This window comes from Lepisma saccharinum, chromosome 3 (assembly GCF_977018435.1).
Source record: "Lepisma saccharinum chromosome 3, izLepSacc3.1, whole genome shotgun sequence".
NCBI lineage: Eukaryota > Metazoa > Arthropoda > Insecta > Zygentoma > Lepismatidae > Lepisma > Lepisma saccharinum.
The window spans coordinates 22,225,404-22,248,452 of record NC_139231.1 but is presented as its reverse complement, the minus strand read 5'-3'; the positions used below and the strand labels follow the sequence as shown (position 1 = coordinate 22,248,452).

Sequence of the window (23,049 nt, the reverse complement as noted above, 5' to 3'; positions counted from 1 at the left end):
ACATTAATTATTACGTATGTAATGGAGGGACGCAAATATGCGATAATTTCAAATTCAAGTGGTGTTTTTGAGGGGGCAGCACTATTATCGGGGTAATATGCCCCACGGAAAAATATCTTGCTTGTCCCTATGTGGAAAAAATCTGCGAACGTCCGTAAGCCCCCCCTCCCCTCCCCCGTGCGCACGCCTATGAATAGGACTTTGACTTCAGTAGGTTATTGAATCAAATATTCGTAACATAATCTGGACAAATTATGATTTCTCTGAAAATCACTCAATCTTACCCACAAATAAATAATTAGCCTTGCACTTGTAAGGTATGTGAACTTCTAATATTTACTAATCTATACTAATTTGTAAATTCTCAGTAAACACGAAAACTATTGTTTGGTAGACTGTTAGGACTTTACTCTTTTAGCTGTTAGGGTGTACTTTTACACTTTAAATACATAAAGCTTGAACTTATTGGAAATGTTGCGCTACCATTACAAGGCATTCAAAATTATGAAAGAACGAGAAAACCAAATGTTTTATACAGCTTACAAAACCGGTTTTCTGACCTGATTCTGTGAAAGAAGATAATAGAACGTTGTCCAGAACTTGCACAAAATTCGTGAATCTCACAATAAATCTATTCCAATCCAACCTAACAGCTTAACCTACTTATTTCATTTAACATTTGCGAGCTTTATGAACTGTGTTCAAGTTTCAAAAACATAAAAGAGAAAAATCTTGTTCAAAACAGGTCAGAAACAACTCGTTCCAACCTTGTACAAGGGCAAAGTGAAACTATAATGAACGACTGATTTGTAATACAAATTCCGATGTACGTACATTTGAATAGCACCAGTGAAATACGAAAATAATCTCCCAAGAACGATAGTAGAGCATTTTGTGCAATATCGATTTAATGCCAGAATATAATCTATATCAAGCTATTTCATGCTCTAGTAATAATCACAAAACTGTAATATCTCCATTATGCCTAATTTAATATAACATTCTCTTCTGATTTTACAATTGCAAAGCATTATGAACTTCGTTTGTAAGGAAAAATGCGTGTTGCGTTGTAAAGGTTGAGACGTTGAAGCGATATTCTCACTGAAATTATATCGGAAGGTATTTCCTCAACATATAAATAAATCATACATTCTGCATCACTCTTGCATATTGCAAACGTTTTACTTTTGATGGATTAAGCAACAAGCATTTAAATATAAGACTTACCTTTTAGTTTTTTCCGATGTTTCCATCTTCCAACATTTACTGGGATTCGTTATTCTCTGGTAACTTGGTTTAACTTTCACGATTTCGACGCACTTGTATTGATCATATCGTTAGAAAACACGGCGTGAAATATCGGCAACAGTGTTGGCTAAAATCTGCACCACGGAGTATATTGCGACGAAACGCCACTTCAAAAGTTTTAATGATAGGCACTACTCTCTGAAGGTACGAAATGTTTTCATTTTTTCACATAGTATTTCAGATGCTTGCGGGAAGAACATGTGATCTTTGTTTCACCACGAAATCTTCCATACTAGTCATAAAAGAAAGAAAATGCACCGGTATTAACAAAACTACCACTTCAGCGCCATCTGTACGGAACAGTTTGAACATGACGGAGACCTTATATTTTCTGTTATTTACTTAAATCCCTTCAATCGTAACAGAATTATAAGGTTCACAAGTTCTAGTGAATAAAACAATCTTTTATATCGGAAAATTTCTTCCTTACCGAATCTATATTAGTTGTACGGTTACCCTTAGAAATTTGGGTCTATGCTTTAGCATGGCTTTAGAACCCCCTTAAAGATTTCAAGGTATCAATACCTTTACAGAAGAATGCTAGGCCTGTGTTCAGGAAAGCGTACAGAATAGCATATTCATTACGAGATCAAATAAAACAAGAAATAGATAATATGTGTAAGCAGAATATTATAGCTCCTATAGAACATTCAGAATGGGCTAGTCCTATTGTGCCAGTTAAGAAATCAAATGATTCTATACGTATCTGTGTAGATTACTCGAAAACGGTCAATTTTCAAACCGATGGTTTAGTGTATCCTCTACCAGACTTTCCTGATATTTTACAAAAAGTTAAAATAGGAAAGTACTACACCAGGCTTGATTTACGTTCAGCATTTTTACAAGTTAGTTTGCATCCATACTCACAAAACATATTGTGTTTAAATTATGATTCTCACTTGTACAGAATGTAACGTTTACCATTTGGTACAAATGTTTCGTCTCAGCTTTTCCAACAGGTAATTGATTCAATTTTAACAAGATTGGAAAGAGTTGCAGCATTTATTGATGATGTTATCATTTCCGGAGATAGTCTACAAGAATGTTTCCTAAGAACAAAACAAGTTCTGGAACGCTTTAAAGATTATAATGTTAAAGTCAGTTTAAGTACATCTGAATTCCTAGTGCAAGAAGTGATTTACTTAGGAAGACGTTTCACGGCAAATGGAATCACACCAAGTGAAAAGCATGTGCGTGCTGTTTTAGAAAGTCCAGAGCCAAAGGATAAGGTTCAACTACAAAGTTTTTTAGGGATGGTTGCATTTCAAAGCCGTTTTCTACACAACTTGTCATCTACAATACCACACCTATATCGACTTCTGAGGAAAGGCGAAAAATGGTTGTGGTCTAATCAATGTGTGTCGGAATTTAAGGCTGTTAAAGATAAGATTGTTCAGACACCTGCTATAATTCCTTTCGATCCTTCAAAAGAAATAATCCTAGAAACGGATAGTTCTTGCTACGGTGTTGGAGGACGATTAGGGCACAAGATAAATGGCGAACATCGAACAGTGGCGTGTTTTTCAGCTACACTTTCAACTGCTCAGAAGAATTACTGTCAGGGAGAAAGAGAGGCATTAGCCATTGTTTCGTCTGTGAAACATTTTTTCTTATATTTGGCAGGTCAAAAATTTACAATATACACTGATTCAACGACTGCGAAATCATTGCTTGATTCGAATACACCAGTGCCAATGCAACACAATGCACGTTGGCAGAGATGGAAAATATTCATGGCATCTCTGAATTACGAAATAGTGTATTCTAAGAAGGTTCCAATAGCAGACGCTTTGTCAAGATTACCACTACCTGAAGAATTGCAATCAGATTTGGTTTTGACAGCGTATGCAGATCTAGAACAAAAGTTACAACCATTACGCCTATCTGAGATCAAGGAGCATACAAAAGGCGATAGTTTGTTGTCTAAAATAACAATTTACGTTAAGAATGGTTGGCCAAGAGGAATTAATCCACAAATCAATGAGGAAGCAGTAGCTTTATGGAAGAAACGTCTGGAACTGTCAACAGAAGATGGATTGTTGATGTGGGGAAATATAATTGTATTGCCAGAGACACTGCGATGCAAGTTGCTCACTCAAATTCATGGTCTGCACAGTGGCGTAGGGAGATTAAAACAGATTTGCAGAGATTTAGTTTGGTGGCCTAAAATGACTTCTGACATTGAAGGTTTTGTTGCAAAATGTTATGCTTGTCAGACGAATGCAAGAGCTCCAGCAAAACGACAATTTCATCATGGACACCGACATCACAACCCATGGAACGTGTACATGTTGATCATTTCTATTTCAATGGTTATTTATTCCTGTTGTGTGTTGATGCTCACACGAAATTTTTGAATGTTTGGCAATGTTCTAATTTAACGGCTCAGGAAGCAATTAGACATTTAAAAAGCCAATTTTACATACTTGGTTCTCCAAAAGAGTTAGTCTCAGATAATGGACAACCCTTTGCAAGTGAACAATTTAAGATGTTCTGTCAAAGGTTGGGCATTGAACTAAAGCATTCCTGCCCATATAAACCTTCGGGAAATGGGTTGGCTGAGAGAACAGTCAATACCGTGGAGATTTTCCAAAATGGGATGTTAGAAAATTAAATACTGAAGTAGAATCACTACTGCGTACAGTAATACACTGGCATAACAACACTTCATTGCCATCAACTGGAACATCTCCAAGTTCATTAATGTTTTGTTACAACACTGTAAGTAATATAATAATTAAAGATGACACTAAAAATGTTCATTATGAATGTGAGAAATTTTCAATTGGAAGTAAAGTATATTATTACTGTCCTGAAAGAAAGATATATCGGAAAGGAGAAATTATTGAAAGATGCAGTTTTGCAGTTTATAAAGTAAGAGATGTAGAAAGTGGCAGATACAGAAATGTACACTATTCATTTTTAAAGATCCTTCATGAAACAGGAGGAGATTCAAATCAGTCAGAAATATCCAAGGAATATGACGATAGTGCATATCATGCATATTTATATCCTCCGATTAAAAATGAAATGCATCGGCAGAAACTAAGTGACAGTGAAGAACACAATGCTCACAGTTCGTCTCCGAAGCAAGAAAGTAGATCATATTCGAAGGAAGCGAGCAGACTTGGTCCAGGAACAAGTTGGTCTTCGAAGGGAGGAAGTGATTTTGTAAGAAGGAAATCTCAAAGAGTAAAAAGGCCAAGAGCGTTTTACCCCTCATAAGTTTGTTTTCTCTAGAAGGGGAGAAGATTGATATATATTATAAAATACATTATTGTATGTGGTGAACTAGCAGTTATGGCCAATGTACATAGTCTGTGCATAGCAACGATGATGCATCTTGTTGATGTGTCTTATGGATGATTTAAGTTTTAATCATGTAATCCACCTTGTTACAAGTTTGAATATATTTAATTATGAAGTTCCAATCTTGAGATGTTTATTTCTGTTTATGTCATTAATATTAGGACATAACAGACAGTTACGCTACACACTCGTAGCTCCCAAATTGTCTTGCGATGGTGGGTTGCCACGGGTCCTATACACCGGCAGAGAACAATGAGACTGAACCCAGGCGGATGCGAACCCATGCCGTCCCGCGGTCGGAGCACAAAGCACAGCGCCTTAGACCGCACCGCCAGGGAGGAAGAATATTCTTATATTTAGCTACAGAATTTACAACATAATTAAAATGTTAAGATGTGGACTACTTCGGTCGATTTACATAACCTAATATTAGCTACTCTACTATATTTTTCGTTTTTATAATCGAAATTTTATTCATAAATCAACCAATATTTTTTCAATAACAGCTCGAATTTTTCACGTGGTTGCTAAGAATTTCCACATTAATGTTCCACTGTTTCTCGATCTTGTGTGATACGTAAAGCAAGAACAGTATGTCTCATTCACATGCCTTTCTACATTTTGTAGCAGGTTTAACATCAAGTAGTTACTATCAAAACAATTGCATTTTCAATAAATATAATTCAATCCTAGATAAGCACTATTTGGCCCTGGACTGTAAAGGAAGTTCTGCCTTTGATGAGAAGCAAACCCAAGACCATTGGTATGGCCTCAACGTGTAATAGCCAAGAGGCACAAAACGTGAAGTAAAATAAACTCAATCAATCAATCAATCAATCAATCAATCAATCTTAAGCAGAGAAACTATTTATTTCATAAAATGTCTTGTGTTTTGCAATATAATACTGATTTGTTTTGATATTTTTAAATGCATAATACTTAGCTCTATTCCTTTCGCGTATTTCACACATATGGATTGTGTATGTGGCAACCCTGAAATTGAGCCTAATTCTATACGCAACCCACAAACGCCTTTTGTAAGTTGTGTTGTCTAGTGTCAAATGTCGCTGTCCTTTAATACTAGGCAACCCAACTAATACAAAGCGTTGGTGGGTTGCGTATAGACTTAGGCTCAATTTCAGGGTTGCCACATGCACATGTCGATATGTCTGAAATACACGAAAGGAATAAAAAAATTATTACTTATTTAAAAATACAAATAATTCAGTATTATATCCCAAGTGGCAACATACTTTATTATACAGGGTGGCTCATTAAGTCACTTAACACCCCTAGTACAAGGCCACTGCGGCATGGGACGTGAAAATGGCGATGACCAATCGTTATCAGGCCAAGGAGGAACCACATTGACGTCACTCGCATGGTCGGCAGCCATCTTGATGCTCGCCATCTTGAATTCAACTTCAGAAATTTAAATGGGAAGTTGGTCGTGCGACATATCAAAATGGGCTAGAATTTCACCAGGAAAACAACTGTGACATTTGTTTTCACCTAACTTTAATTGTTGCAGAGTTAACAATACCACAAAGTTATGGCTCAATAAGTCACTTAACACCCCCAGTACCAGGTCACTGCGGCATGGAACGTAAAAATGGCGATGACCAATCGTTATCATTCCAAGGGGGAACCACATTGACGTCACCCGCATGGTCGGCAGCCATCTTGATGCTCGCCATCTTGAATTCAACTTCAGAAATTTAAATGGGAAGGTGGTCGTGCGACATATCAAAATGGGCTAGAATTTCACCAGGAAAACAACTGTGACATTTGTTTTCACCTAACGTTAATTGTTGCAGAGTTAACAATACCACAAAGTTATAACACATGCTCAATATGACGTCCCTCTTGCGCAACACACACGTGTAATCGTCTCTCCCATGACCTTACCACATTCTGAAGAACCTCAGGAGTTATTGCAGTACAGGCATCCACAATGCGTGTGCGCAAGTGGGCCAGATCCCTGATTTGCGTAGCATACACCATGGCTTTCAGGTGTCCCCAGAGGTAAATGTCCAATGGTGACAGGTCAGGTGAGTGTGCAGGCCATTCCACAGTCCCTCGGCAACCAATCCAGTGGTGAGGGAATTGTTGATCCAGGTACTGACGGACTATCATCCCATAGTGCGGTGGAGCACCATCTTGCTGGAACCATTCAGGATAGCTCCCATCCTCGGACAGTAAGGATTGTAAGATCTGCTCCCGTAGCGGAAGCAAGTAGCCCTCTGCATTTAAGTTGCCCTCAATGAAAAATGGACCAACAAGTCGGGAACCCCAAGTACCTTACCACACCATTAGCTTCCCGCCTCCCGTCACCTTGCTGGGATCTCTCCAATGTGGATTTTCGGGTGACCAGTACCGCAGATTTTGCTTATTCACCTCTCCCGACACATAAAAATAAGCCTCATCACTGAACAGAATCTTGCTACCGACGGCAGGGTCACGTTGCAGTTGTGCTATAGCCCACTCACAAAACTGCAGTGGTGGTCACGTACATTCCTTTGAATTGAACCCCTGCTGACACCGTTTTCCAGCGCCAGTCTCTGTGTGCTACGAGTTGGGGACTTTTGCAAATGATGCCAACACCGCTACAGCAGTACCCTCATCCGTGGCTGTTTTCGGACGTCCATGTCGCGGCTTGTCATCCACAGATCCAGTATCTTGGAACTTTGCCAGCAACTGGCTGACGGCCACATGTGACACCGGTTGTCTTACAGGATTGCGGTTATTGAAGTCTGCGGCAATGTCACGCGTACGTCTCTCCGCTGACATCAATATGATGGCAATCCGTTCCTCACGTGTTAGTGGTATTTTCGTTCAGATCAGTGAAAAAGGAAATATGCTACTCTTGACACGATCAATTCACATCATCACTCTTTTAAATTTTTATGTAAAGACAAAACACAATCGTAATTCCCATACCAACCAATACTACAAGATATGTACATACCGGTAAGTCAATATCCGGACATTTTCAGTGATTGGTCTAACAATAAATACCACATAATCACATACTAACGATTATTTGAACAATAAACATTTAAGCAAAAAGGAGAGGACGTGTCACCCTCCCATGCGGAAATCGCCCTTAAATTTAAAGTTAGGTGAAAACAAATGTCACAGTTGTTTTCCTGGTGAAATTCTAGCCCATTTTGATATGTCGCACGACCCCCTTCCCTTTCAAATTTCTGAAGTTGAATTCAAGATGGCGGACATCAAGATGGCTGCCGACCAAGCTGGTGACATAAATGTGGTTCCCCCTTGGCCTGATAACGATTGGTTATCGCCATTTTCACGTCCCATGCCGCAGTGGCCTTGTACTGGGGGTGTTAATTGACTTATTGAGCCATAACTTTGTGGTATTGTTAACTCTGCAACAATTAAAGTTAGGTGAAAACAAATGTCACAATTGTTTTCCTGGTGAAATTCTAGCCCATTTTGATATGTCGCACGACCCCCTTCCCATTTAAATTTCTGAAGTTGAATTCAAGATGGCGGGCATCAAGATGGCTGCCGGCCATGCGGGTGACATCAATGTGGTTCCCCCTTGGCCTGCTAACGATTAGTCATCGCCATTTTCACGTCCCATGCCGCAGTGGCCTTGTACTGGGGGTGTTAAGTGACTTATTGAGCCACCCTGTAGAATCACACTTATGTATTTATAAAAAAATTAGGTCGAGCCTCAGCTACTGGGCAGGTGGCGAATAGCGAATGGCCATCAGATATGGTTGTTAGCTGCGAATAAGGCATAGCCAAATAAGAAGTCCAGGACCGAGGCGGCAGTGCTATCAGGGTCTGGAGGATATTCAGAATTAGACCAAAACTCTTCAATATCACAATGTTTTGTGTGCATGCAACCACAGAAGAAGCAGAGGAGGAGGATAAAGATGCTTCTTACTCAAAATTATAAGAAGAAATAAATGATGTACAAAGGCACGATGTAAAAATCATACTAGGGGACTTAAATGCGAAAATAGGAAAATAAAACATGCACAGAAGCATAATTGGGAAATAAATCCTGCATGAAGTAAGCATTGATAACGGAATGAGATTGACAGACTTTGCAAGCAGTAAGGAAATGTTGATTAAAAGTACTTGGCTCCCACGAGAAGACGGCCGCACGAGAAACGAAATAGATCATGTTATAATAGACACGAGACATGCCACAACTATTATGGAGATTAGTCGTTGTAGAGGTGCTGATGGAGACTCAGACCACCATCTATTACGAATCAAGTATGGACAGAAAATTGATGTGATAAGCTCAAAAAAGGAAATTAAGAACATGAAAATAATTTTGAGGATCTCAGGAGTTCCAGAGTAAGAGAGTAATATAAAAAGAACTCATTGAGGCACTAGAAACAAAAAAGGAGGTATGGAAGAAAGGAGAACTAGAATGTAAGTGGGAAATACTAAAAACAGTAATAGGTAATGTAGCAAACGATACATTGGGAAAAAAACAAGAAGAGAGAACAGTGGTTTGATGACGAATGCTCAATACTAATACAGGAGAAATACGACGCCAGAAAAAGGATGTTTCAATGAAGAACAAGACAAGTAGTGGAAGAATATAGAGAAAGGAGGAGAGAAGCAGATAAGATATGCAGAGTCTAGAAAAGACATTTTGAGAGAAAGAGAACAGAACACTTAAATGAAATGAAAGACAGAAATGATATACGAAACTTTTATGAGAGTCCAAGCGATCTGCGGAAAGGATACCAACCCAGAGCAGTTTTCTACAAGGATAAAGAAGGAAACCTCATTGCAGGCAAAAGAAAAATAATGGAAGGAGGTCAGGAGTATTTTTGTGAATTACTTAACGGAACCAATGAGGAGGATAAAGAAGAGGGAAAAAGGGAAGAGGAAGAAATAAGTGAGGAAGAGGAGGAAGGGATACTACCAAGTTTACGGAGAAGTCAAAAATGCAAGATAGTCTCTAAAGAATAATAAAGCGCCAGGAGAAGATGGCATAGAATCGGAGCTGCTGAAATATATGGTGGAGAGGGAGTGAAGAAGGCAATATATGAAGTGATAGAAGAAGTATGGATAAAAGAAGAAATGCCCAGTGACTGGACAATAGGAATAATATGCCCGATACATAAGAAAGGGGATAAAGCTAAGGTGAAAACTACAGCCGGATAACACTATTGGATGGAACTTATAAAGTATTTGGTTAAAGTTTAGCAACACGATTGGAAGATTGGATGGAAATAATAATGGGAGATTACCAAGCAGGATTTAGAAACAAATCGCTCCACGTTGGACCAGATATTTTTACTGCTCCAAGGGCTGTGGAAATTCTATGAGTATAAAAAAGAACTTCACCAACTACAAGTGGCCGCGGTGGCTCAGTCGGTAACGCGTCTGACTACCATGCTCAAGGTCCCGGGTTCTTCCCCGGCCGGTTCAAATCCGGGAACTTTTCTAAGGTTGGAAGCGGCCCCGGTGCCCACCCAGCGTCGAATAACATGGGTACCTGGGGGAAACCCTGGGGGGTAAAGGCGGTCAGGGGCGTGATGCTGATCACATCACCCCCACTCATGACCGGATCAAGAAAGTGTGGGGCGTTACCCCCACACACCTATACGCCTTCATGGCGTGGTGCTATGCACAGGGGAGCACTTTACTTTTTACCAACTACAAGTATATGTCGAATTTAAACAAACATACGATATCCTGGAAAGAAATAAGATCTACAGTATAATGGAACCGTTTGGAATCCCAAAGAAATTGAAAAGACTGACAAAAATGACAATGAAAACAACGGAAAATAAAGTCAGAGTTGAACAGGAAATGACAAATATGTTTAAAGTATAGAAAGGACTTAGACATAGAGATTTACTTTCTACAATACTATTTAATTTAGCACTGGAAAAAAGTAATCCGACAACTGCCAATCAACCCTGGAGGAACAATGTTAAATAGACCAACACAAATAGTAGCATATGCAGAACGAGTAGCTTCAATAGCAAGAAATAAGCAAGGTGTGAAAGAGAGTTATCAAGTGTTAGAAGACAAAGCGCAAGAACTAGGACTGGAAGTGAATACAAATGAAACCAAATATATGAAGATGGGGACCCAGAAAACGGTAGAAGAGAACATTACATAAGAATAAATGGAAAATAATATGAAGGGTGGAAGCCTTTAAATATTTGGGCTCAATAATAACAGCCGATAACAAGACAGCTACAGAAACACACGAAAGGATAAGTGGAAATCGATGCTATTTTTCTTTGCAAAATATGTTTAAATCTAAGAACGTTAGTAGTAACACAAAAATTAAAATATATATAACAATATTAAGACTCATAGTAATGTATGGTTCAGAAAGTTGGGTGATATCGGTAAGAGAGGAAGATTGGTTGTTAAGGTGTGAAAGAAAAATACTGACAAGGATATTTGGAGCGGTAAGAGATAAAGAGAGATGGAGTATGAGAACAAATATGGAAGTACAAGAATTGTTTAATCAGCCACATATTTTAGTGAAGATCAAACTGGGTAGAATACGATGGGCTGGGCATGTTCTGAGGATGGAAGAAGCACGGGTTGTCGAGAAAATATTCAATGGAAAACCGGAAGGGAAATGGGGAAGAGGTAGGTATAGGAAAATATGGATAGAGGACGTGGAAGACGACCTAAGAAGATTAGGAGTTAAAGGATGGAGAAGAAAAGCAGAGGGTCGAGATGATTGAAGAGAGGCAGTCAGGAAGGCCAATGACCTGCATGGACTGTAGCGCCGACCAGTAAGTAAGTAAGTTAGTATTTATAGAACAAGGATTTCCTAATGTTTCGTCGCTGATGAGCCTACACCAAATCAAAGAAGAGAAGATACGAAATGAAAATGGAGGAAATGAGAGCAGGTGAAGAAAGAAGAAAAGCAGAGAAGGGACATGTGGAGATTATGGAAGAGAAGAGGAGAAGAAAGGAGAGGAAAGAACTGGAGATTAGAGGAGCAGAGTAGAAGAAAACAGCGACACGAGATGAGATAAGAGGACGACGAGATGAGATGAGCTTAGAGTAGCGTTGAAGAGAGAAGAAAATAGGAGAAGAGGGCAGTGATGTAGGGAATCAAAGACAGGATAGAAAATAAGACGAGTGGGAATGAGTGAGGTGGGGACAAGAGGAGAGAACAGGAGAGAATTTGAGGTAGGACCAGAGGAGAGAAGAAGGGAAGATAGGAGAAGAAGTGAGGAGGGTGGAGAGGGGAGGAGAGGAGAGGAGAAAAGAGAAGAGGAGAGGAGAAAAGAGAAGAGGAGAGAAGAAAAGAGAAGAGGAGAGGAGAGGTAGTTCGAGAAAATATTGCCCGAGCGAGAAGAATTAATGCACTGCTAAAATTATCAACATGATAGCATTCTTAAATTGCAATCTAATATATTATTTTAGATGAGTTCAGAGCAATATACGATCTTGCGCCTGAGATTTTCGATTTTACCTGCGATTATAGCACTAAAACATGAACTAAGTTTCTATATTTATACTAAGTCCAAATTTAATCCACGGCACAGGAATGGAGATTTTAATTTTTTTATATTTCATCCCTAGGGACAATCAGAATCATTCAATTTCACCCGGGGTGTATTGAGTGATCGATTTGTTGTTTTATGTCCACTTTATGCACAGAAAGGCTAATCGAGACTGTGCCTACAGTTTAAAGTGGGATCAGAACCACTGTGTGCCTCCGCCGAGTATCGAACACGAGATCCCTTGATTACAAGACCAGGACGATACCACTGCGCGATCGGGAAGACCCCTTCACATGATGTGAACAATAAACACAATGGGATATACGTAGAACTTACAAAAAGTTTCTGCAACCAGAGGAGTTTGAACCTACGACCGCTACCTTAACGATAACCACTACTTTAAAAACTTTTGATTTTTAAAAATAGACTCAAGGATGTGACCAAAGTGAAATGTAGATACAACTTGTCTCCTACATATATTGTGTGAAAATAATTAATAGTAACAAAGATAACGAAGGTAGTATGGATCGATTTAACCATTTAATGGAAATTGAACATGGTGAAAACTGTATTCCATGTTTGCACAAGTCACCTTGCATTTAACTACAGTGAAAAAAGGATTAATTTAGTGTGTGTTGAATTCCCACATTTTACACCGCTATTTTACAGGAGCCATGACGTTCTTGTTTAATGAGAAAGATGAAAAGAGTACATTTCCTACCGAACCTGGAATCTCTTGTATTCAATTCCAAGGAAGAAAGGAAGAGAAATAAGGAAGAGAGACAAAAATATATAAAAGAGAGATAGAGATATAGAAAGGGAAGATGGAAGCGAATTATGGAGAAAAAATAGAAAAGTAGAGAAATAATTAAGAGGGAGAGAAACGAAAGGAAAAGAAATAGAGGCAGATCAATAGAGAAGAAAAAAAGACAAAAGAATGAAGCGAAACAAATATATTTTACACTGCTATTAAAACACTATTTTTTTTCAAAAAAGGAAGAAATCAAGTAAATATCTCGTAGCGAGGATCGAAAAGATGAGTTGAAGTATTTCTGAGAATATTACAACTTTTTATACAAGATATTTAATCCTGCTATGGAAGTAAGATTAATTACTACAATACACTATTTCCAACGAAACAACTATAATTTCTTGCGCTTGGACTTCAACCCCCCTGACTCTCCTGTCTACTTGCCTTTTAGATAATGATACTTAACTCCATAAACTACAGTAAATGAGTGATACTTGCATTTTGGAATTTCAAGATCCTCGTCAGACCCGAGACCATACTTTTCGACTTTTAGTTGTCAAATTATATATTTTGAGTAGATATGAGAATGAATGAAGTAATAATAATAATAATAATAATAATAGTAATAATAATAATAATAATAATAATAATAATAAATTTTCTTTATTCAGCGGGCGAAGTTCAGCCAAGGGCTGCTCTGCCACCTAACCCTTGTCAATATGAAAACACATATGAGATGATATAAACTTATGGAGCAGTAAGCTAAACGTAAAAAAAAAAAAAATGAAGAAAAAAAATACATAGGAATTAGTTGGATACAAAAAAAAAGTGTAACTAGAAATACAAAAGACAATAGTAATAATAATACAATTCCTTATAGTGAGTGACTTGATACCTTCAGTATGTGCCCCGACTCTGCCATTGTTCCATTAACAGCAGATCTTTTATTTTACCTTTGAAAATATAATGGGTTCTTTACACTAGCGATATTTGCAGGCAATGCATTCCAAGCTTTGGGAGCCGAGAAGGAGAAAGATGATTTGTAGGCCGTGGTAGAGTGATGGGGTAAATCGAAGTTGTTCCGCTTACGGGTAACATACTGATGGATTTCCCTACGGGAATGCATCTTCTCAAACAGGTACTGCGGTTTACCTTCTGTCAGTATGCGGCGTATAAAACAGAGATAGTGCAACTTCCTTCTGTTTGCCATGGTAAGAACCTGGTTATTATTTTAGAATGGAAGAATATGATCGGATCTTTTGGCTTGAAAAATGTATCGGAAGCACGCATTTTGCACCATTTGTATTTTTTACTGGGCTTTTGCGAGAGTTGCGGGCCGTAAACATTATCACAATAGTCGAACAATGGGTAGATTAACGTTTGGATGAGTCTTAGTTTGCATTCCGCAGGGAGGAAGTCACGGAAACGATTCAGATTCCTAAGTGTTCCATAAGCTTTCCTACATTGCGTCTTTACATGTTCTGTCCAATCAAAAATTTCGTAAAAAATCAGACCAAGATTTTTAGCAGTGTTATTCCTGACAATGGGCAAATTGTTTATTTTGAGCTCGATCTTAATAGTTTTAATTAACGACCTTGAATAATTAGAACCAATGATTATGAAAGTGGATTTTTCTGGATTTATTTTAAGACCGTTAGATACACACCAGTTACTGACGATGTTCAAGTCAGAATTTAGTGACTGAAGCTTATGTTCCAACGAAGCGTAATGATCTGAGAAATATAACTGGGTATCGTCTGCATAAAAATGTGGAGTGAAGAATCTTATGACTTGCTGCAAATCTGCAGTGTAAAGGGTGAAGAGGAGGGGGCCTAATATCGATCCTTGCGGCACACCTGCTTTCAGCGTTATAGGTTGAGACACGTGAGATGGTGAATTATGTAATACGACCCTTTGACGTCTGTTAAATAGATATGTTTGAAACCAGTTTAATGTTGAAGGAGAAAACTTGTAATATTTAAGTTTTTCTAATAATAAATCATGCTGCAAAGTGTCAAAAACTAAAATAGTGACTTGCTGTTTATCAATGGCATAGAGAACTTTAGCAAGAGCAGTGGCTGTCCTGTGTTTCTCACGAAATCCGGATTGCAGCGGGGGCAGTAAATTATTCGTGTTAACGTAGTTTAACGTCTGCGAATGCACTATTTTCTCGAGTACTTTAGATAGCACAGGCAAAAGACTGATAGGCCTAAAGTCATTGTAAGAAGTGGCGATCTGCTTTTTCTGAAGTGGCAGGATTCGTGCTTCTTTCCACATTTCAGGCAAGACGCCACTGGAAAGAGAGGAGTTAATGACATGCGTTAGCGGAGATAAAACATAAGGCAAAGAAAGTTTGAGCATTTTAGTGCTGATACCATCTACTCCAAAACTATTTGAACGTATGCTATAAACAGTTTTATGTACATCTTTTTCAGTTACCTCAGTAAAGTTAAAATATTGTTCAGCGGTGGAACAGGTTTTGTTCTCGAAATGCTTTATTTGCTGAGCCTTAAGTGGTGGAGGAATTTCAGATTCATTGCAAATTTTACCAAAATGGTAATTAACAGCATCTAAATCTTCAGTGGTACTTATGAGTGAGAATGTATTATCGTGAGACTTTTTGTTGTTAACAATACCCAATTGTTTCAACTCATTCCATGTTTCTCTCCGGTTTAAATTTTTCCCGCCAAATTTGAAGGTAAGGTAAAATTTCTTTTCTTGTCTTATGACAGTTGTTGTAAAGTTCCGGAGTTCTTTAAATTGTTGCCAATCGCTTGGATTGTTCGAACGTTTGAACTTTCGTAGCGCGTTATCTCTGATTCGCATCAACAATTTAACATTACTGGTGATCCACGGTGCATTTTTCTTATTGTGTTTGACGATTTTTAGAGGTGCGTGCGTGTCAAAAACATTTTGTATATTTGAGGTCAAAAACTCCACTTTATTATTAACATCATCAAGTGAGTAAAGCTTTGTCCAATCTACATCAGTTATATCTTTTGCAAAAATTTCTTCGTTGAAGGTATTAAAATTTCTACAATAAACGTAACTCGCTTGAGGTTCTGGTTTCTGCAACAAGAAATCAGCGTACGCAACGCAGTGATCTGATTTACCGATTGGGACAGTGACGTCAGTTTTAAACAGTAATTCTGTATTGTCGACGGCTTTGATGTCAAGCAGCGTTTTACTTTTTTCGGTGATACGGGTTGGTTTATTAACTATTTGCGTTAGACCAAATGAATCAAAAATCGATCTTAAAAACCGTGTTTCTGGTTTATTCGGGGTGAGATAATCGCAGTTTACATCTCCTAACAGGAAGAGATTATCAACTAGTGGATATATTTCGGTCATAATATTTTCCTTTAGTTTGATTGGTGGAAATGACATGTATAATATATGATACAATGGGACTGAATGTATACGAATCAGAGTAATACGTATTTTGAATCTGACATTGACATTAGTATATATTTTTTTAATTATTCAAGTGTGATATTTTTACACATAATTGTTGCACTCACACTCACATTTTTCTACAACCTTTATAAATAAGGAATTGATATTGTAATACATAAATTTTACAATTTTCAAAAAATACATATTGTACATTATTACATTAATTGTAGAAAACTGTAAATTTTTGAGAATATTTAATTTTGTCTGCCACGTTTCTTGAGAGTGACTTGCTTCCCAATAGCAAACAAAACATTGAATTTTCTTTCTTTATACCATATTATTATTATATATATATTGTTAAATGTTATTGGTAATATTCACGACTTGTCTCATTCAGTCTTGAAAGTAGCCCCGTGTGAATTACTTTTAGTCATCATTCTGCTTGAAATACATTGAAAAATAAATAAACGTAAACTTACTCTTTCATATGTCTCCAACATTGCTTAACATTTTATGCTGGCCTCGAACATTCGTCAACTTATGAATCAGAATCAGAATCAGCAATCTGATTGTCAATAGAAGCAGCATTATAGGCCTCTTCATTTTCATCGTGGATTTCTAAGCAGTGGCGCAACCACAGGGGGGCAGGGGGGCATTGCCCCGCAACCTTGGTCGGAAATGAGTTCTAGGGGGGCAATGGGGGCAAACATTGACGGCCAAGTGTACCTGCAGGAGGCAATTACCGCCCAGAACTTCAAATCTTATGCAAATGAAAATACTTTTCGTATTGGCGTAAAGCAAATAAAGTTAATCTAAACCATAAGAAATGCAGGGCCGTAACATTTACCCGATTGAAATCCCCAATAAACTATAAACTATAACTACGAAATAGCACACACACTTTAGACAGGGCAAACTCAATAACAGATCTTGATGTAGTATTCGATGATAAATTATCGTTTCAGTTACATATCACGAAGACTGTTAATGACGCGCATAGAAACCTGGGGTTCATTATGGGAACTGGGAAAGAATTCAATGAAAATAAAACGCTGCTATCATTATTTAATCTATATGTTATTCAAAATTAGAGTACGCATTTATAGTTTGGAGTCCACAAACCAGTAAACAAATATACCTTATTGAAAAAGTTCAAAATAAATTCACTCGTTATATAGCTTTAGGATAGATGGTGCATATCCAAAGATGGCACCTTATAACGAATTACTAATTAAATTACACATTCTCTCCCTTGCAAACAGAAGAACCATACATCAGCTCCTTTTTCTTTTCAAACTTCTTAACGACAAATTGGATTCTTTCTCTCTGCTTTCAAAAATAGCTTCCCATGACCCCCATCCAAAGTTGCGATCAAGAATGCAACTCCTTGCAATTTCCCGCACCCGTACAAAATCCACAGAAATGCTCCCCTGCAAAGAATGTGAAGATTGCATAATGAATGGTTAAAAAGGGGCCTACACTTGGACATTTTTGATAAATTTTCTTAGTATAAACGATATTTAATTGACAATATTCTTACATATTTTTTTTACTTTCTTTATGTATAGTATATATATATATATCTACTTATATACTATACATATCTACGGTAATGTATAAGGATGATATATGTACATAACTTCTATATGTATTTTCCTTATATCTGAAAATGTGTATAAATATTAATTTTATGTGTATAAATCCACAAATGTAAGACATTTGCTGTGCACTGTAAAAGGGCAGATGCCTGTACGGAGGACAATAAATAAATAAAAATAAACATAAATAATAATAATAATAATAATAATAATAATAATAATGATGATGATGATGATGATGATGATGATGATGATGATGGAAGGAGTGACATAGAATTTGTAGCAGAATACTAAAAATGAAACATGCATTTTAGGATACATACATACGAGGGTTGTTCCGAAAGTTCGTGGACTGAGATCACTATTCGGAGTCATAGTCAGTACGAGTGTTGGTGTAAGTTTCCTTTTCGAAATAGCACCTTTAAACACTCTATACACCGATTCCAGCGATGCACTAACTTCTCAAACACATGTTGCAGACCATTTTCTGAGAGTTGGTGTAAAGTAGTGTATGTGACAGCTTTCACTTCCTGGTCCGTACCGTGTAACTCTTTCTTAAGTGTTGTAAACGCTTAGAAATCGCAGGGTGCGAGGTCTAAGTTGTATGGAGGATGCTCTAGAGACTGCCCATCAATTTTCTCCAAAGCTGCCATAGTCGTGCCACATGTGACTTAGCGTTATCCTGCAGGAGAAACCATTCTTCATGAAGCAGTTCACGTCTTTTTTTGCGAATTGCTCATTTCAAATGCACTTGCGAAACATTAGCATAAAAATCTCTATTTACAATTTCATTACTTGGAACCCAGTACTGCAGTACTCACTATTCCACGGATATCAAAAAACAAAATTAACATTAATTTATTTGTTCTAATCGTTCACTGATGTTGATGGACGCCCACTTCTCGCCTTATCCTGCACATTGCGTTTACCTTCTTTAAAATACTTCCACCACTTGAAAACGGCCGATCAACCCATTACTTCGCCACCGTAAGATTCTTTGATCATCTCAAACGCTTCCTGGCAACTTTTGCGTAACTTCATACACAATTCAAAAGCGATCCTGTGTCTGTTAATTATTTGTATATCATTCTCATCCGCCATTGTAATACACCCTGCAGTTCGACTTTTATAGCGATCAAACAAACAACAGCAGCACTACCCCCCCCATTTACAAACCCAACTTTTTAACAGGGTTTCCATAATTCAGTAAAAACAGAATTCCCTGACTTTTTAAGGTTTTCCAGACCAAGTCATTAGGGCAATTCATGTATTTAAACATGTTTGTAAGAATATCACTACATTGTAGCTAGGCTTAGAATCTCAATTAACCATGTTAAAAGTATTAACGAGAATAGAAACTGAATAGAAATTTGCCGTCGGATAGGGACATGAAGGGAAGGAGTGAGTTTATTTTTACATATTACTTGCTGTGATTGGTTAATGTTAAATAATGAATTCCTTTCTTATTAAAAAATCATAACAATTACAGCATAAGAAATACATAATTATAGTAAACTTTAGTACCATATGTATTGATCCTAATATCAATCAAACGCAACCAAAAATTGCAAGAATAAAGTCCCAGTAGCCACTTACTGTAGTATACAGTGGAAGCGATTAGGGGGGGGGCAAAGGGAGAGGCAGTTGCCCACTACTTTTCGCCACTTTTGTCCCTTCACCATGCCAAACCTTATCTACAAAGGGAACTATATTACCTCGGCCTCCCCAGTTTTGGCACCTTCCCCACCCCCACCCCAGTTTTGGAACCCAATGACGCCACCTACGTGAAAATTGTTCAAAACATGGCCCCTTTTCTAGAATATTTAAAATGCAATTTACACTGCGACAACTGGTAATACTCAGTACATACTGAAGTATAGTTTGCCCCCAACAAATTGCATATTTCTTGCTGTACTTTCTTCTATGTTTAAGAACTTTACTTTTTAATACACTACTGCAAAATGGTTCATTTTTACAGAAACACTGTAAATTGTCCGGACACTTCATGACTTTTCCAGGTTTTCCAGACTGGTAGACGATCTAACGTGCAACTTGACAGTGGCAGAAACTTTTATCACGTTCCTTTGATGAGGTAGTCTCAAATATTCCGTCGGAATTTGAGGGTTTAGATTGACTGACTCATCTATCTGTTCTGGTACAAGTCTTTCGAAGACCTATGTACGGACATAGGTTTTTAAAATGTGTTATTGTGAGCTGTCAATCCGTATTCACCATACGATTGCATTGCTCTCTTGCTCTCATAGCAACTGCATTCTCTTTACAAAACGGGAAAAGTGGATGGGTTCGTAAATTATCAGTATAATGAGAGTTGGACGTTCTTCATTTCCTTTATTACCTCTATTCGAATTAACTATGTCATTTCAGCTTTCCGCCATATTTATTTCAATAACAATAGCGATGATCATTATAATGACAAAGCTTCCGTTTCATATGAACTTACAGGAAACTTTCAAGGCGATCTCCTACGTCGCAGCTCGATTAGGGGAGGAGCTAACATTGCTTCCTGCATCATGGCCACTATATATACCAGTCAGCCAGTTGGGGAGGCAAGGTGACTTTTAACTCAGACCAAGATGCTGCTGCAGATCGTTTGCGTGTTCGCTGTCATATTCGCTTATGTGAGTATACCATTAGCTTTCTTATACCTTAGAATACAGGTTGATTCATAAGTGACCCTGCAAACTGTGAGGCTGAAAAGTGCACACTGGAGGAAGCACAAGATGTCAACTTCTGTTCACTAGAAGAACATTTGCGAAAAAATGCCGAATATTTCAGCATATGTCGGAATCCTCCAATCACGTGTCTGCTGATACTCATGCGCTCTTGCGCTTGCAGTATTCACCATGCTCACTTGCTAGAGTTTGGTTCTTTCTTTACAGCGGTTGAAATTGCAGAGAACACCTGGCGTACCGTATGCGCATCCTCGCGCAATTCCACTTCGACCGACATGGGACATTGTGCACTCACCTCCCACCTAAGTCTTCTTGATTTAATTATTCTAATAATATCTGGACATGAATACAAATTATGTAGTTCTAAATTATGTAACCTTCTCCACTCACCTGTCTCCTCATCCCTTTTAGGTCCAAAAATTTTCCTAAGGATCTTATTTTCAAATACTCTCAATTTATGTTCCTCTTTCAATGTAAGGGACCAAGTTTCACATTCATATAATACTGCAGGCAAAATTACTGTTTTGTATATTTTAACTTTTAGTTTCTTAGATATTAAACGAGAAGACAAAAATTTATGAAGAGAGAAGTAACATGCATTTCCTGAGTTAAGCCTACTTTCTATTTCCTCTTTAATATAATTTTCATTTGTTAATATTACTCCTAAGTATTTGAATTTGGAAACTGGTTCAAACGAGTTGTTATCAATAATTAGATTTTGATTATTACCTAACACTTGGTTTCGGCCTGTAAGCATATATTTAGTTTTCTCTTTGTTAACTTCCAAACCTATCTCTTTAGCAGTTTTGAAAAATATTTTAGCATTATTCTTAATTGTATTCACATCATCCTTCAGTAAGTCTACATCATCTGCATATGCTAACAACTGAGTCACACCATTTAATTTTAGTCCCACTTTAGTTTCTTTTACCTTCCTAACAGCATATTCTAAGGCAAAATTAAAGAGCAATAGAGATAATGCATCTCCTTGTTTTAACCCATCATGAATTGCAAATTTGTCAGACATATTAATATCCACACGAATTTTACTTTCTGTTTCACTGGTGCATATTTTTATCATACTATCAAGCTTCTTAGGTATTCCAAAATGTAATTACAGTTTTTTAATGGTTAACTCAAGTATGTTTTCTTAGGTCCCTGCTATTGATATTAAAAACGATCCCGCCACCTCCCCGCCTCCTAATCTCAAACTGAAAGAAATCGGTATTTATGCTTTGCTTAGCATTGATCCCCCTGAAATATCAGAAAAAAAATCAGCGCCTATGGCCATGGGTGGTTTTGCAGATTCAAACTCTTTACGACACGAATCCGTCCATTTCCACCTAACATTCTTCTTTAACAGATTATGTAAGTCATTCAATATTATCCTTAAATTGGATATACATCTTTTGTAAAAAAAAAAAAAAAAAATAACCGGCCGCGTGGCGGAGTGGTTATAACATCGCGCTAACGCAAGGGTTTTCGGGTTCGAATCCCGGCCGGGACATTGATGTTTGTGAGTGTCCATTCATCAATTTCATCTTATCATCATTCATCCTCATCTTCGCAAATTAGCAAATATTGGTACAAAAGCGAAGTAAAATAAAGCAAATCAATCAATCAATCAATCTTGTAAAAAATAATTCCACAAAGAGCAAGAGCATTTTGACGCTCAGAACAATACCTTTATTTAATTTCTGATGATATAATCCCAAACCTACTCAAAACATTCGATAGTCGTTTTGAACCTAATCATCTTGTTTGTTGTGAGACCTTTTACAATTACAATGAAACATCTGATTGACATCAACATACGTGTAATATTCCTCATGCCAAACACTAATTTTTCTCCGATTTATTGCCACTAATTACAGAATCATAGAAAACACATTGGCAAAACGATATCATTAACGCACTGATCACCTATATTTAGTAACCGAGTTACTAAATCTTCAAATCTGCTCGTCATATTCTTGCTTGAAATTTGGAGTTTTAACTTTTGCACAATGAAATTGCTAGCTGGGCTGTAGTATGAAATTATTGTTTGAGAAATTTCCTCATATGTCTTGATTTCTTGTAGAGATGGAACAAACAATTCTCGAAGAACTTCTTTAAGGTTGTGATCCAATCACAGCTATTAATGTACTGTCTTTACTCTCGGCTGTAACGTGCTGAATAAATCTCTAGTTTCTAATCTCTCTAGATGTGCATTGATTAATCCGATTTGAGGATCGTACTTAACGAATGTTATTACATAAGACATTGTTAATAAACTTAATTCTTGTACGTATTCTTAATTATCTATTCGTCTTAACATTGGAAGCTGAAGTGTATGAACACGGGCTAATATTCAAGCGTTTTACACATACCCTAACTTCAAACATAAACAGACTAGTAATTAATTAACTTTCAAACAGTTCATCTTAAAGCTCGCATTCTCAATACCTCGATTTATCAACACACTTACAAACAGAAGCATAACGATGTCTCGCACTTAACAATTATTTAGTAAA

At 37.4% G+C, this 23,049-nt stretch overlaps 1 protein-coding gene across 1 annotated transcript in view; it reads left to right on the top strand.

Moving 5' to 3' along the window:
- Positions 1-20,397: 20,397 nt before the first annotated feature.
- Positions 20,398-23,049, top strand: part of LOC145984936 (uncharacterized) — a 655,439-nt gene continuing 652,787 nt past the window's right edge. Inside the window, exon 1 of the mRNA XM_083118349.1 lies at positions 20,398-20,482. Within this exon, the coding sequence (XP_082974475.1) occupies positions 20,438-20,482 (45 nt within the window). The 5' untranslated portion in view covers positions 20,398-20,437. The remainder of the gene's footprint in view (positions 20,483-23,049) is intronic.